This window comes from Elaeis guineensis, chromosome 1 (assembly GCF_000442705.2).
Source record: "Elaeis guineensis isolate ETL-2024a chromosome 1, EG11, whole genome shotgun sequence".
NCBI lineage: Eukaryota > Viridiplantae > Streptophyta > Magnoliopsida > Arecales > Arecaceae > Elaeis > Elaeis guineensis.
The window spans coordinates 4,128,463-4,142,898 of NC_025993.2; the positions used below are offsets into that span (position 1 = coordinate 4,128,463).

The window sequence follows — 14,436 nt, forward strand, 5'->3', positions numbered from 1 at the left end:
TAATTTTTCATCATATATAAAATTTATAATCATCACATCGGATGAGTAAGACATCCAGCATCACTCAAATATGGAGAGTCCAATCACCATCCCATATTTCAGATATCCACATAATAAATTTTTTATTTATATGGTGCCAAATCGCATTCATTGCGTCATTTTCGTTTGCATGATCGAATAAAATTTTAGATTATAATTAATTAATTAACATTAATTGGGTTGTATCAAATATAAAGCCCCATGCTTGATTGGCTGCACGGAGGGTTGCTGCATGAAGCAACAATCTCCCATGCCACGTGGCAAAAAGATTTTTAATGATGGTGGACCCTAAAAGATTTGGTTATTTGTCCATAAAAAAATAGAATAATTCTACCATATCCCCTACTACCAACTTTGCCCCCCCCCCCCCCCCCCCCTCTCTCTCTCTCTCTCTCAGGACAAAAAAAAATTGTCCCATTTACTGCCGGAGCTTGCTCTCCGTTTGGGATTCTTCGAGGCTTCATCGATTCGTGCTCCCGGTTTGGATTTGTATATATTGACTTGATCTCCGACTGCTTTACTAGGAGGAGGAAGAATGGCCAGGGGAGGCGAAGCCGAAAAGGAAGCTATCCTTCTGGAGTTCACGCCCACATGGATCGTCGCCGCTGTGTGCTCCGTAATCGTCTTCATCTCCCTCTTCGTCGAGCGATTGCTCCATTACTTCGGAAAGGTTTGACCTTTCTCTAATTTCTTATCATCTTTTCTTTCTCATTCTCTCTGAATGATTCAACCCGTTGGTGATCGGCCAGGCTCTGAAGAAGAAGAACCAGAAGCCCCTCTTCGATGCGCTACAGAAAGTTAAAGAAGGTCGGCTCTGTTTCCGTTTCTCCCATCTCTCTCTCTCTGTGTTCTCATCTTTGTTGCTTCTTAGCGATCAAGGATGGGTGGCATTGGAATTTTGGGTGCAGAGTTGATGGTGTTGGGGTTCATATCGCTGCTGCTGACGGTGTTCCAAGGGTCTATCCAGAATATCTGCATCCCCGAGGGATGGACCAGGCACATGCTTCCCTGCAAAAAGGAGTTGGAGGAGGCTGCCACGACGGAGCACTTCTTTGCCGGTGTTCTCGGCAGTGGCCGGCGGCTGCTTTCTGGAAGTGGACTTGGGGAGGAACATTGCCGAAGGAAGGTTGGTTGGCGTTCGTGGCCTATTTTTCTGCCTAAAATTTCCATTTTGCTGTCAAGTTTCTGGAGTTGGGCTGAGGATTGTCTTATGACCTTGATGGTTCTTTTGAAAAAAAAAAAAAGCAGTTTTGATAGAGGTTCGGAATAAGAGATTAGAATAAGACTTTGCATCCGATTTTGGTTACGCCCTTGTAGAGATGAGGAATCTGCTTCTGTTGTATTTGCAAAGCAAAGCAGAAATTTTGTCATGGAGATGTGATTGTGCTCTAGATCTTAGCAAACAAATGTTACATCTCTAGTGGCAAATGCTTCTTATGGCTGGTAACTGGTTCAACTTTACGCTAGTTGGCAATGCCAGCCCCTGATATTTTAACTTTATTGTTTCTTTTAGAAGCCTCGCTTGTAAAGAACCCCCATGTTCCTACTTGTACTGTTTCAATAGTTTTAAAGTTAGATAGAAGCATCCTGTATTGAAGGAATAAAACACAACTAAGCTTTAGACCATCTGAGTAATTATATTATGAAAATAATCACTGTCATGAAGATGATTCCCATATTTGCTAGTTCTTGTATAATGTTAATGCTTTAGCTGGTGGCTTGACTGCCAAAAAAAAAGAGAAGAGCATGAAATGTTTATGGGCAGGACAAAAAGTTTTGTCTCTTTTTTTTTTTTTTTTGGTAAATCAGTTTTGTCTAACTTTTTCATATCATAGGACAAATAACTTTCTTGTTGGATAAATCAGTTTTGCTAATTCTGCTCTTCTCTGAAAGAGATTTCATAATTCTAAGCTGCATTCTTTATATTACCTGCTAGCAGTTGCGCAGCTTGCCACATTTGGCCCTCTCCACATACTGTTACATTGCTTTCTACTTTTCAGGGAAAAGTCCCATTGCTATCTCTTGAAGCAATACATCACTTGCATATCTTCATTTTTGTTCTGGCAATCACTCATGTGGTTTTCAGTGTTCTCACCATGCTTCTGGGCGGAGCACAGGTAAATGGGTGACACTTCTTCACTTTTTGATTGGTTGTGCATTTGCTGATAAATTTTCAAACATGAGTCATGTCTAACTGTACTTTCTCTTCATGGCTCAGATCAGTCAGTGGAAACGTTGGGAAGAGTCAATCCAGAAAGAAATAACGGGAAATGGTATGAAATATTCCTCTTAATGATGTGGAATAAATGATAATGTCTAACCACTTGTCCCTAAGGAGAGCAAATTTGCCATATAATTTTCTTTTCTGATGTCAAACCATAATCCAGAAAGAAATTACTGATGTGCTGACCTGATTGTGTTAATAGGGGCAGCTTCCCAAAAGGTTACCCATGTGCAACAATTTGAGTTTATCAGGGACCATTTCAAGGGTATTGGCAAAGATTTGCGGATCCTAAGTTGGGTGGTAAGTGATACATGTTACGCAATTGTATTTGAAATACAGTGAACATAGGATTTCTTTTAAAGGAGCTTGTATACTTTATTTCATTTGGAATTTAAGGTCCTTTCTTTTTCTGAGTTGAAGTTAAAGCCTTTTCATAGTCATAGATGAATTTTTTTAAGATAAAAACCCTGGTTGTGGCATAGCAGCTAGGAGAAAGATAATTAGTTCTAAATTTTAATCCTTTAGTCCAATAATGTAGCAATAGATATGATGGCTATATATTAGGAGCTACATTGTTGAATAATGACTCTATAGCTATAAAATGCATGATTTTCGAACTAAATCATCAGAACCCAGATTGCTTAATGAATGTGTTCTGAGACTGTGAGATCTTCATGCTTCATATCTGATCTGATACCTCAGCTAAAAGGGCTAGTTTGGAGAATGCGGTTGTATATATTATTGGATTACCATGCCTGGTTGACTGAAAATCCCCACATGAGGTGAAATTTACCACATTATATTGTTGATATTTCTGTTTACTGGTTGAGCTATCGTGAAATTCAAAAAAATGATATTATTTTTTTGTCACACAAAGAAGCTAATAAATATGTAAATTTCTGGCCACAGAGATTTATGGGGAAAATCTGTTGTATGAGATGAGAAAATATACAAGTTATGAATTGCCTCTTAACGTGTCTCTTTATGACTTCTTTCACTTGGGCCTAGACTTCATATCATTAGTCAGATGTTTTGTCTCATCAATTAAGAATTATTATTTGGACTTCAATGGCAATTTAGGCAACTCCAAAGCCGGTGCATGAGAATTTGCCATCGTATTTCCGTGTGACACTTTTTCAACAATAATGCCTTCCAATGCTAGAATTTGGGAAAGCATCATCAAGATATTAAAATGTTTGTATATATATCATTAAGGACTCGATTGGTTCGTGAGAATTGGAGTGGGGAAAAGATGATTCCTGAGAGTTGGAGGAGGATCCTCTTATTTTATTAGAATTTTAAGAGGAGAATAAAAAAAAAAATCTTCCCATGGAAATACACTTCCCATATTTCATAAAAAATAAAAACCTATAGGGGAGGTTGGTTTTGGGACTTCCCACGAAGAATTGATGGTCATTTTTTCTTTTCAAAATATTTTTTTTAAGATTCACAACTAAAATTTTACAACATATTTATGAATGATTAAGATGAAATATTGAATAGTGATATATACCAAAATCTCTATATATATATTAATATTTATATTAATATAATATAATATTTATTTTATATTTATATAATATCAATACATATATATATATTAGTATTTTATTCATATAATAAATTATTATAATCTAATGTTATGCTATATTATATTAAAATTATATTTGTATTAATATAATATAATATTAATATTTATATAAAGTTTTGGAGCAAAATGATATGGTTTTATATCTATTAAGGACATAATAGATATTTTATGCAGTTTTTTCAAAAAAATAGATGTTCAACCAAATATAAGTCACTTCAAAATAAGCTACTTTTCAATGATCAACCAACATGCCAAAATCATATTCTCATGAAATAACTTCCTATGAATAAAATTTTTGAGAAAAAAATTCTTCCTATGAACCAAATGAGTTTTAATTTCCATGATTTATCTATTTAAGACCACATTGTCCTAGCTTCCCATAGTCTTATAAGTCTCATTCCTCTTGCATTTTATTGTGGGAGCATGTGTTTTTTGTTTCCTCTGGCTTGTAGATATCTTCGAGCATCTAGGTGCATTGAATTTTTTGTTCTTTCCTTCAGTAGACACCCAGATCTCTTCCTTTTAACAACAGGTATTTTTGTTGATTTTACTTTTTTATATTCAAGATTCTAAATCTCGTGAGATTGGAGTTTTCCATTTCTCCATTAAATGGGATGTCCGATTGTTTCTCCCCTATTCTAACAACTGTTCTAGTCAAGATGTTGGTAGGTAACCCCTCTCTCTCTCTCTCTTTTTAATTTCTTTATTTCTTTGTTTTTTCCTTCTCTTCATTCTCTCATTCCTTTTTTTTCTTCTTTCTTTCTTCCTTTCTTTCCTTTTTCTTTCCATTTTTTCCTTCTTACCATTCGTTCTTTCCTTTTCTTCTCCCTTCGTTCCATTCATTCCATTTTCTTCTTCTTTTTGTTCATATTTTTGATCATTCTTTCCTTTCTTTCTTATTTTCTTTCTTTCTTTTTCTTCTTCTTTCCTTCCTCTCATTCTTTCCTCTTTCTTTTTCTTTCCACGCATCGATGGGTTTTGAAGTTCCTCCCTTTGCCAAATCTTGTTTGCTCACAAGAATAGAACAAGACAGCTGGGATGCCTCCCATCCTAGTGAGATATAAAACATTACTCGTATCAAGTGTAATTGTTGCTATTAATCTGCTTGAACCTGTTGGCTTGTTTACCAACTTGATGAGATTTGGGAGAAGATTAAAGTGGAGAATGAGATGGAAAATAGAAGGAGAATATAGATCTAGGATTCTTTCTTTTTGTTTTCTTAAAACATAAGGCCTCTTATGTGTGAGGCTACCATATCCTATAAAAGTTCATACATCAATACATAAACTACTATGATAACATGAGCCCAAATATATATGAGTCCATACATGAACCCAATATACAACTAAACTAAAAACTCACATAATTTGGAAATTAAAAAGAACAAACATTACATTTTAACACTCCCCTTTAATGGTTGTTCTTGAATGCCCATGAGATCTCTAAAGTAGATGAATTTCTCTTTGGATAATGCCTTGGTGAAAATATCCGTCACTTGATTTTGAGTCCTCACATACTTCACTTCAACTTTTTTTCTTCTACCACATCTCTTATAAAATGATACTTGATTTTGATGTACTTGGTGCAGCTATGATAGATAGGATTCTTTGTCATAGAAATGGTAGACTTGTTGTCACATAGTGTAGTGGTTTCTTCTTACTTCTCACCCACATCTTCTAGTATTCTTTTCAACCAAATTATTTATTGTACCGCCAAGATAGTTGAGATATATTCGGCTTCCGCAGATGACAATGCCACAATGTCTTGCTTCTTTGATGCCCAAGATATGACGCCGGATCCAAAAATATATATATAGCCCGATGTGTTCTTCATATTATTAATGCTTTCGACTCAATCACTATCACAAAATCCAAATAACTTCACATGGTTATTTATGCTCATTTCATATATGATGTCATAATCTTTGATATTTTTGATGTGTCTCAAGACTCTTTTTACCACCCCAAAGTGCATCTTGCTTGGTTTTTGCATGAATCTAGAAAGTAAACTGGATGCAAACATTATATCCGGTCTTGTAGTTATGAGATACAATAAGTTTTCAATAATGCTTCTATATAGTGGTGCATTGGCTTCACCACTTTCATCTTCTTTCATGAACTTCTCATTTACTACTAAAAGTGTCGCCATAACATTACAATTCTTCATTTTGAATTTCTTGAGAATACTTTCTACATACTTCTTTCGACAAATAAAAATGTTATCTTCTCTTGGCTTGATTTCAATTTCCAAAAAGTAATGGAGCAAACACATATCATTCATTTCATATCTTCTCATCATATCACTTTTGAAAGACAAAATTATATTCTCATGTTACCGGTAATGATCAAATCATCAACATAAAAAGAGACAATGAGAATGTCATTACTTTGCTTCTTCATATAAAGTGTTGGTTCACTTGCACTTCTTCGAAAACCTTTCCTATTGAAGTAGACATCAATTTGAGAATACCATGCTCGGGATGCTTGCTTCAACCCATACAATGCTTTCTTCAACTTGTACACTTTGCTTTCTTGACCTTTGATAATGAAGCCTTGAAGTTGTTCTACATAAATTTCTTCCTCCAATATCCCATTCAAGAATGCCGACTTTACATCAACTTGATATAGTTTCCAACCTTTGTGTGTCGCCATATAAACGAGAGTTCTAATTGTATCATATCGAGCAACCAGTGCAAAAGTTTTTTGATAATCAATTTCGGATAGTTGAGAGTACCATTTTGCTATCAATCTTGCTTTATATCTTTGAATGGACCCATCTGAATTATGTTTTGTCTTGTAAATCCACTTCAAGCCAATGATTTTCTTATCATTTGATTTCTCCACTAGCTCCCAAGTTTGGTTCTTCTCAATCACATCAATTTCTTCTTGTATTGCCTTGTTGTATATAGCTTCTTTATAAGTTTTAGGCTTAATCATGCAAAAGTTACAAATGGTATAAATATCACTTAGGCTTCTCATTCTTGTGGGAGTGAAATTTGAAGATGAGCTTGAGCTTGAAGTTGGTGATGGACTTACACTTGGAGAAGTTTGTGGTGAACCTTCATCCTTATTTTCTTCATTTGGAGCATCATAAATTTCTTCATCAAGAGTAACAATATTTTCTTCAACTTTTTTATCCTTCCAATCCCAAGTAGCCTTCTCATTGAAAAGAATCTCTTTTTATGATCACCTGGTTGTACTTCAAGCTAAAAAGTTTATAGCCTTTTGATTTAAAACTATAGCCAACAAAAATATATTTTTCACTTACTTCATCAAGTTTGTGCCTCTTTTCTTTTAGAATATATGCATAGCATACATATCTAAAGACTTTGAAATACTTCATCGAAAATTTTCTACCAGACCAAGCTTCAAATGATGTTTTATTTTGGAGAGCTTTTGTTGGATATCTATTCATCAAGTACACCGTCGTGTACATCGCTTCCGCCCAAAAAAAAATTGAAAGGCCTTTGTCTTTGAGCAAAGATCTAGCCATCTCAAAAATAGTATGATTCTTTCTTTCGACAACTCTATTTTATTCCGGTGTGTAGCCAACGGTCAATTATCTTTGCAAACCAACATCTTCACAAAACTTCTCAAATTCATTTGAGTTATATTCACCACCTCTATCACTTCTTAGCACCTTGATGTAGTGCTCACTTTATCTTTCCACAAGATTTTTGAACTTCTTGAAGATGATGAATGCTTCGAACTTATGCCTCATAAAGTACACCCATATCATTCTTGAGTAATCATCAATAAAGGTAATGAAATAGATGTTACCGGCATGAGAACGAGTTTTCATAGGTCCACATATGTCGGTATGAACAAGCTCCAATGGTGCTTTGGCTCTCCATGCACGCTCTTTTGAAATGCCTCTCGGTTTTGTTTTTCAGGTGCACATCCTTCACAATTTTCTTTCTTGTCTTATATTGCCGGTAGACCATACACCATATTTTTTTGATGTAGACTTCTCAAGCTTTGAAAGTTCAAGTGCCTATACCTTTTGTACTATAGCCATGACTCATCATTCATCTCCATTTTCTATGCAATATTTTTTGCATAGTGCAAAATGAGAGAAAAACTTCTATTTTTCTCTATGTTCATATTTGCCATAAGTTGCTTTTTCTCCCTTTTGCCATATATTTTGCATCCATTATTTTTAAAGTGCACCATATGCCCATGCTCAATCAGTTATCCAACACTTAGAAGATTTTGTGTCAAGTCTGGAACAAGTAAAACATCATAGATAAACTTCCTCCCTTTCTTTGTGTCAATTGCAATTGTCCCTTTACCTCTTACTGGGACTAATGCACCATTTTTTATCTTAACTTGTGAGATTAAAGAACTATTAATATCAACAAAGATGGACTTGTCACCGGTCATGTGGTTGCTACATCCACTATCAAGGTATCATATATCATTTCTTTGCTCTTCCACGGTTTGACATGCATAGAATGTACTTTGGCCGTATTCATTTTCTTTGGAGAAGTGCGCTTGCTCATTTGTTTGGTACCTTCATTCTTTATGAACATGGCCAAACTTTTTGCAATTATAACATTGGGATTTCTCCCTAAACCAACAATCTTTTTCAACATGAGAAGATCTTTTACATATATTGCATCTAGGTTGAGTACTCTCATCATTTTGATTTTTTGAAAAGTTATTTTTTCTCTTTCTTCTTCCTCTCATATTTCTTCCTCTTCCTTTACTTTGGTTTCCACCTTTAGATGACTTCTCTTTAACTTGTACATGACTAGACGGTTCTCTTTGAGGACTTTTGTCAAACACCTTGAGCTTAGATTGAAAGGTACTTTCTAATGATAATTTCTTGTGCCTAAACAATCTTTGGTCATGAGCTTCAAGAGATCCCATCAACTCATGAACACTTAAAGTAGAAAGATCTTTAGATTCTTCAACAATAGTAATTATGGTATCAAACTTTGGAGGCAAACTAGCCAAAATTTTCTCACATATTCTTTGCTCGGTGATGGTTTCACCATAGCTCTTCATTTGATTAACAATCTCCATGATTTTGGAGAAGTAATCCTTCAACTTCTAATTTTCTTGTATTCTCAAATTATCTAACTCTCTTCTTAGAGTTTGAAGTTTGATAGTTCTCACCTTGGTATTCCCTTGAAATTTCTCTTATATGATGTCCCATGCCTCTTTTAATTTGATGGCTCTAATGATTCTTGAAAAAATCTTGTCGGACACCGCTTGTTGGATGAAGAAGAGGGCTTTGGCATCCTTCTTTTTGTAGTCCTTCATTTACTCCCTTTGTTGGTTAGTTATAGTGGATGGCTCTTCATACCCACTCTCCACCAAATCCTAAATCTTTTATAAAATGAAGAGGGTTTTCATCTTGATGCTTCAATAATCATAGTTTTCTCCATCAAAAATAGGAATAGAAGGTTGATTAATGCTCATACCCATATTGCTTGAACTTGCCATAGAGATCTTTTTGAATGGTGCTCTCTTTCCCACTTATTGTCTTCAAATTCAAAACTTGTTGATCTGGCTACCACATCCTACAAAAATTCATACATTAATACATACATAAGCTACTATGACAACATGAGCCCAAATATATATGAGCCCATACATGAACTCAACATACAACTAAACTAAAAACTCACGTAACTAAGAATAAACATTACATTTTAACAGAACCCTCCATTTGAAGTGTGCTACTATTAATATGAACAAGGTTTATCCTCCTATAACCAACCTAGTTATATGATTGGTATGGAGTAGGGGCCCAAATAGAACTATCTTAATTATGGCTTTCCCTATGAATATATTTTTGCTTCCCAAATCCAGAGATGCCAATAGTTCCCTTGAAATGTTTTCCTTGCAAATAGAAATAATTCATTGTCGTGTTTCTTTTGTTGATTGCTTGTGACTTCTGAGTGCCACTTGATTAGAGATTCAGTGTTTGTTCTAAATCTTATTATTTGTTTTCTTCAGCATTGTTTTGCTAAGCAATTCTATGGTTCTGTAACTAAATCAGACTACACCACAATGAGACTGGGTTTTATTATGGTAAGCAATCTGTGGTTAAAGGACTTCTTTTCCTGTCCTTTTCTTGTCTAACGTGTTAGTTTGTTTCTTCTCTTCAAACCCTTTCCTTGAGACACATTGCAGGGGGAACCCAAAATTTGATTTCCATAAGTATATGGTGCGAACGCTTGAAGCTGATTTCAGGAAAGTTGTTGGTCTAAGGTAATCTGAACTTAATTTTCAGATCATTCATTCAATTTGCAGGTTAGCTTTTATGCATCATAATTTGGAATTGGCCTCAGCAGTGTCAGAGTCCCTATTGAAGATCATGTAGCATTTTGTCTGATTACCCCTGCTTAATATGTGATCCTCATCGATTACAGTTTTTCTTTCTTTCAGCTGGTACCTTTGGATCTTTGTGATTATCTTCATGGTGCTGAATGTTAACGGTAGGCTCAACTTCAATCCCCTTAAAGACATCATTTATGCTACAGTTCATTTTTCCCTTGAGTGAAATTGGTAGATTGAAATTCTAACATAGGTACTGATATGTTTGAAATAAATCATTTGAAATTTTTTTTTTTGATTGATTGAATTTTTTTGAATTTCACAATGCTTTCAAATGGCTGAGAGAAAGTCTCAGTGAAATGGATATGTCTGTGAAGATGTGGATTAACTGCATGTAGATAGAAAGACCTTATGAAGCTTTACTGTTCCTTAAGATAGGCTTTGGACCTTTCTTATGCAACTTAGGTGGAAGGCGAAGAAGGCCTCCTTCCGAGGGGGCCCAAGCTATCAGCAAGATATTGGTAAAATAAGGTGTAAACTATTTTTGTCTTTTGTTTTGATGCATCACCTCTCTGAAGCTCTGACTGGATGCAGCTAAAAGATTAATATGGATGGATAATTCTTACAGTCTGATCAATCAACTTTGCTGGAACCATCATTTGACCTACCATTTAACTATCCAAATAAAATCAAATAATTAGTCAGTGTAATTTTAGCTAGATTTGTCCCATATCACAGCTTAGTAATTGGATATTTTGAATTTCTTAAAAGCCAGTAATGGACCTCAAAAGTTGTTCGCATAAGATTTGCAACATGGAATACCTTTTCTCTTAGTTAAGTTTGTATATTCCGTAGGGCGGTCAAGACACCTAAAGATTTTTCTTAGTATATTTACACTATAAGCTACAAAGTAAGAGCTATCATTATGTGATCTTAAGGATTTTACATGCTTTTTCATCCAAGGGTTTGTCAAGGCATGTTCCTTCTATACAGCAATATGCTTCTACAATTATAGCAATTGTCTCTAGTAGGTTTCGCATGGAAAATTTTTACTTGTGTTTGTCTATCATATCATATCATATCATGCCAGTCTTATTTCATTGTGCAGGTTGGCATACATTTTTTTGGATCGCATTCATTCCTTTGATTGTAAGTATGCCTATCTTTAATTAGTGTAGAGATGTTGCATATCGAGTGAGCAATTAATATAGCATTATGCATTGTGATAGCTCCTTATGAAGGCTGCTTACTTTTAAAATCTAAGCTTTCTCCTTGAGTCTGAGTATTATCAACCTAACAAAGTGGAGTTGAAAAGAATTGATTATTGTGGTGTTGAAGCAAGATAGATGTACTAAAAATATAGTGAACACGATGCCCTTTTATAATTTTTCCAGGTGGCATACATTGAGGTGGTCAAGTCACAGGTTACTCAAACATTTTCACTAGATTATTTTTAATACGCATATTGGCATTCTTATAAAAGGAAAATAAATCATGACTGACAAAAAAAATTATATCAAAAGTAAATTATTCAGTCATTTCTCATGAGTCATGATTCCTATCCAGGTTCTCTCTTGCCTTCTCAATTTAACCCTTTCATACAAATCCAAATTTTTCTAGGGGCATGTTGTATCAATGTTGCACATGTTCATACTTATCTCAATGACTCATTCTGTTCTTCACTACTTTTTGTTGCTCCCGAGGTGTCTTCTCTCATTTCTGCACATGTAGCCATCTTTTAGTTCATATATCTCGAGATCCACATCTATAGGATATTTGCCTCTCTTCTTCTGGACTCTCTGTTTTTGTACCTTGCAATCCAATACAAATTGTTAGCCGTTGTCCCCTCATATGATTGCTTTTTTTTGCCACCTATCCTTCAACATACCCTTAATCAGTGCATTCCTTGTGCTCCTCTTGGTGGTTCTGATGCATATCCACTTCAACATCTCCCTGTCCAGTGCTCATCTGTTTGGGCTATCTTTATTTTCTAAAGCTCTTTTTCATACTTATTTAATGCTTTCCCCACTATTACATCCAACCTGTTCTACTTTAGTTAATTAAGGTTTCATCAACAGTGGATTTGGGCAAAACCTGTCATCTGCCTTGTAAACTCAAGGTCTTAAATTTTAGAACTAAGATAGAGTGGCCAAACAAGAGAGATATAATACTGTGACCCTCCTATACTGCTGTTGTTCAAGCACTTGAAAGGTCAATTGCTTAACAAGTTGGTTCACTTCTCCAAATATTGATTACAAGAGTAACGCTTTAAGAATCAGAAGATGAAAAAAGAGCTCCTTGCCTGGGAGTCCCAGATGTCCATGTTGCATGTACCATATTTTTCTTCGGTACTTCAGACTTATTAAGATGGTCTTGTTTCTTCCTTTATTTTCCTCCATTTCTTTTGTTTTTTCCCCTCTCTGTTTGGTGCAAATCATCACTATATGCAGCAATCTAGGAATATCTGTCATCAGCTTCTTTGAGTGCAATTAAATGTTTACATCTTGACATATACTTATAAGGTGCTATTTATGATGAAGCATCTGCATTGTTGGGCACACATGCTGAACTTTGTTAAGATGCTTAGTATTTTCTGGTCTGCCATTGCAGCTTCTGCTTGCTCTTGGCACTAAATTGGAGCATGTCATTACTCAGTTGGCACGTGAGGTTGCTGAAAAGCATTCAGCAATAGAAGGTGATCTGGTAGTCAAGCCATCAGATGATCACTTCTGGTTCCACCGGCCGCGTCTTGTACTGTACCTTGTTCACTTTATCCTCTTTCAAAATGCCTTCGAGATTGCATTTTTCTTCTGGATACTGGTAAGCAGCATAGAAAATAAAATAAATCTTGCATCTGCTCTTGATATTACCAGACGGACAACCTCCAAGCACTTTATGTTTATACAGTTGCAATCTTTCCTTGAGGATAGAACAAAAACTGTAAATATATTTGTTATCCAAGCCAATTGATTTGTCCTTCTGTTGCTATTGTCGGATTTATGATTTAGCTGCCAGAGATAGTGGACAATCTAATAACCTGTTTGCAGTTTAGATGCTAAATAAACTACTAACAAGATTTTCTTTTCCCCCTTCATCAGACTACTTTTGGCTTAGATTCCTGCATGTTGGATCATGTTGGTTTTGTCATCCCCAGACTTGTGATTGGGTAGCTAGAAACCTCGCACCCTTTTTTTTTTCCTTCAAGAATTCTAATTTCATGGTTCGTATGCTGAAAATTCATGGGTCTAATTTCTTGGCAGGGTCATCATCCAGCTTCTCTGCAGCTATAGCACACTACCACTGTATGCCATTGTCTCACAGGTGAGCGTGGTAGCAAACTATGAATTATAATGAACTAATTGGCATGGCGCCGGCTAATTTTTTTCTTTTCTTTTCTCTTTTTTTGGTTGGTTTAAGATGGGGAGTTCTTTTAAGAAGGCCATATTTGATGAGCATGTGCAAGAGGGTCTTGTTAGCTGGGCTGAGAAGGTAAAGAGGAGGAAGGGGGCAAAAGTGGGCAATGAGCTTGCTGGATTAAGCCGCAGATCAGCAGAATCTTCTGTCAAGATTGAGATGCAGGGACTCGTTAGGAAGAAGGAAGAGGGGGGAGGTGGACATGCTCACCCAGATATGCCATAGCTAAATACTCATGCAATCCATCAATTGGCCAGCAACTATGATACTATAACTTATATATCCACACTTAATATGCCAGTGCACATTCAGAACATGAATCGCATATGTTTTATATAATGCACATGAGGGTGCTGTTCACTGAGTTCCTTTCTAAGGTTGGAATAATTTACTGGCATATGTTTCAGATTAAGATATGGCAGGTGCCTTCATGTGGATTTAGTTCTACTATATTGTTATTGCTAATGTAGAGAAATAGATGACATAAAATAGTTCTGGTAATAGAAGATTTTCTACATTAGATTTCTAGTTTGGTTGGTTTCATTTAGATGTTTTAGTTTACTGATCATTGTGCGACTTCATCAACCGGAGATTTTGCTATTAATTTCCAGGTGGTTATGAGTCTTGACAGGCTTCTGAGTCATTGTCTGCTTGATATTTTTCAATCATGGTAATGCTGATGATATTTTGGCATCAACTCCCAGTGCAAATAGCTTTCAGTTCTCTCTTTATTTAAACCAAAATAGCTTGTCTTCTGATGGTGGGTTGGGTCAGTCCTATTTTAAAATATATCATGTTAGATCCACGTCTTTCAACTAATTTTTATCTGGACTAATGAGACGCAACTTTACTACATTTAATTCAACCAATTTCACACCCCA

General features: G+C 35.5%; 1 protein-coding gene across 1 annotated transcript; it reads left to right on the plus strand.

Moving 5' to 3' along the window:
• Positions 1–421: 421 nt before the first annotated feature.
• Positions 422–14,120, plus strand: LOC105034749 (MLO-like protein 1). The gene is made up of 14 exons (XM_010910015.4): positions 422–709; positions 789–846; positions 948–1,165; positions 2,040–2,156; positions 2,258–2,312; positions 2,466–2,563; positions 9,821–9,895; positions 9,987–10,075; positions 10,253–10,302; positions 11,250–11,290; positions 12,752–12,961; positions 13,240–13,307; positions 13,402–13,462; positions 13,559–14,120. Exons 1-14 carry the CDS (start codon positions 575–577, stop codon positions 13,778–13,780), a joined length of 1,497 nt encoding a protein of 498 aa, XP_010908317.1. The 5' UTR covers positions 422–574; the 3' UTR covers positions 13,781–14,120.
• Positions 14,121–14,436: the final 316 nt, after the last annotated feature.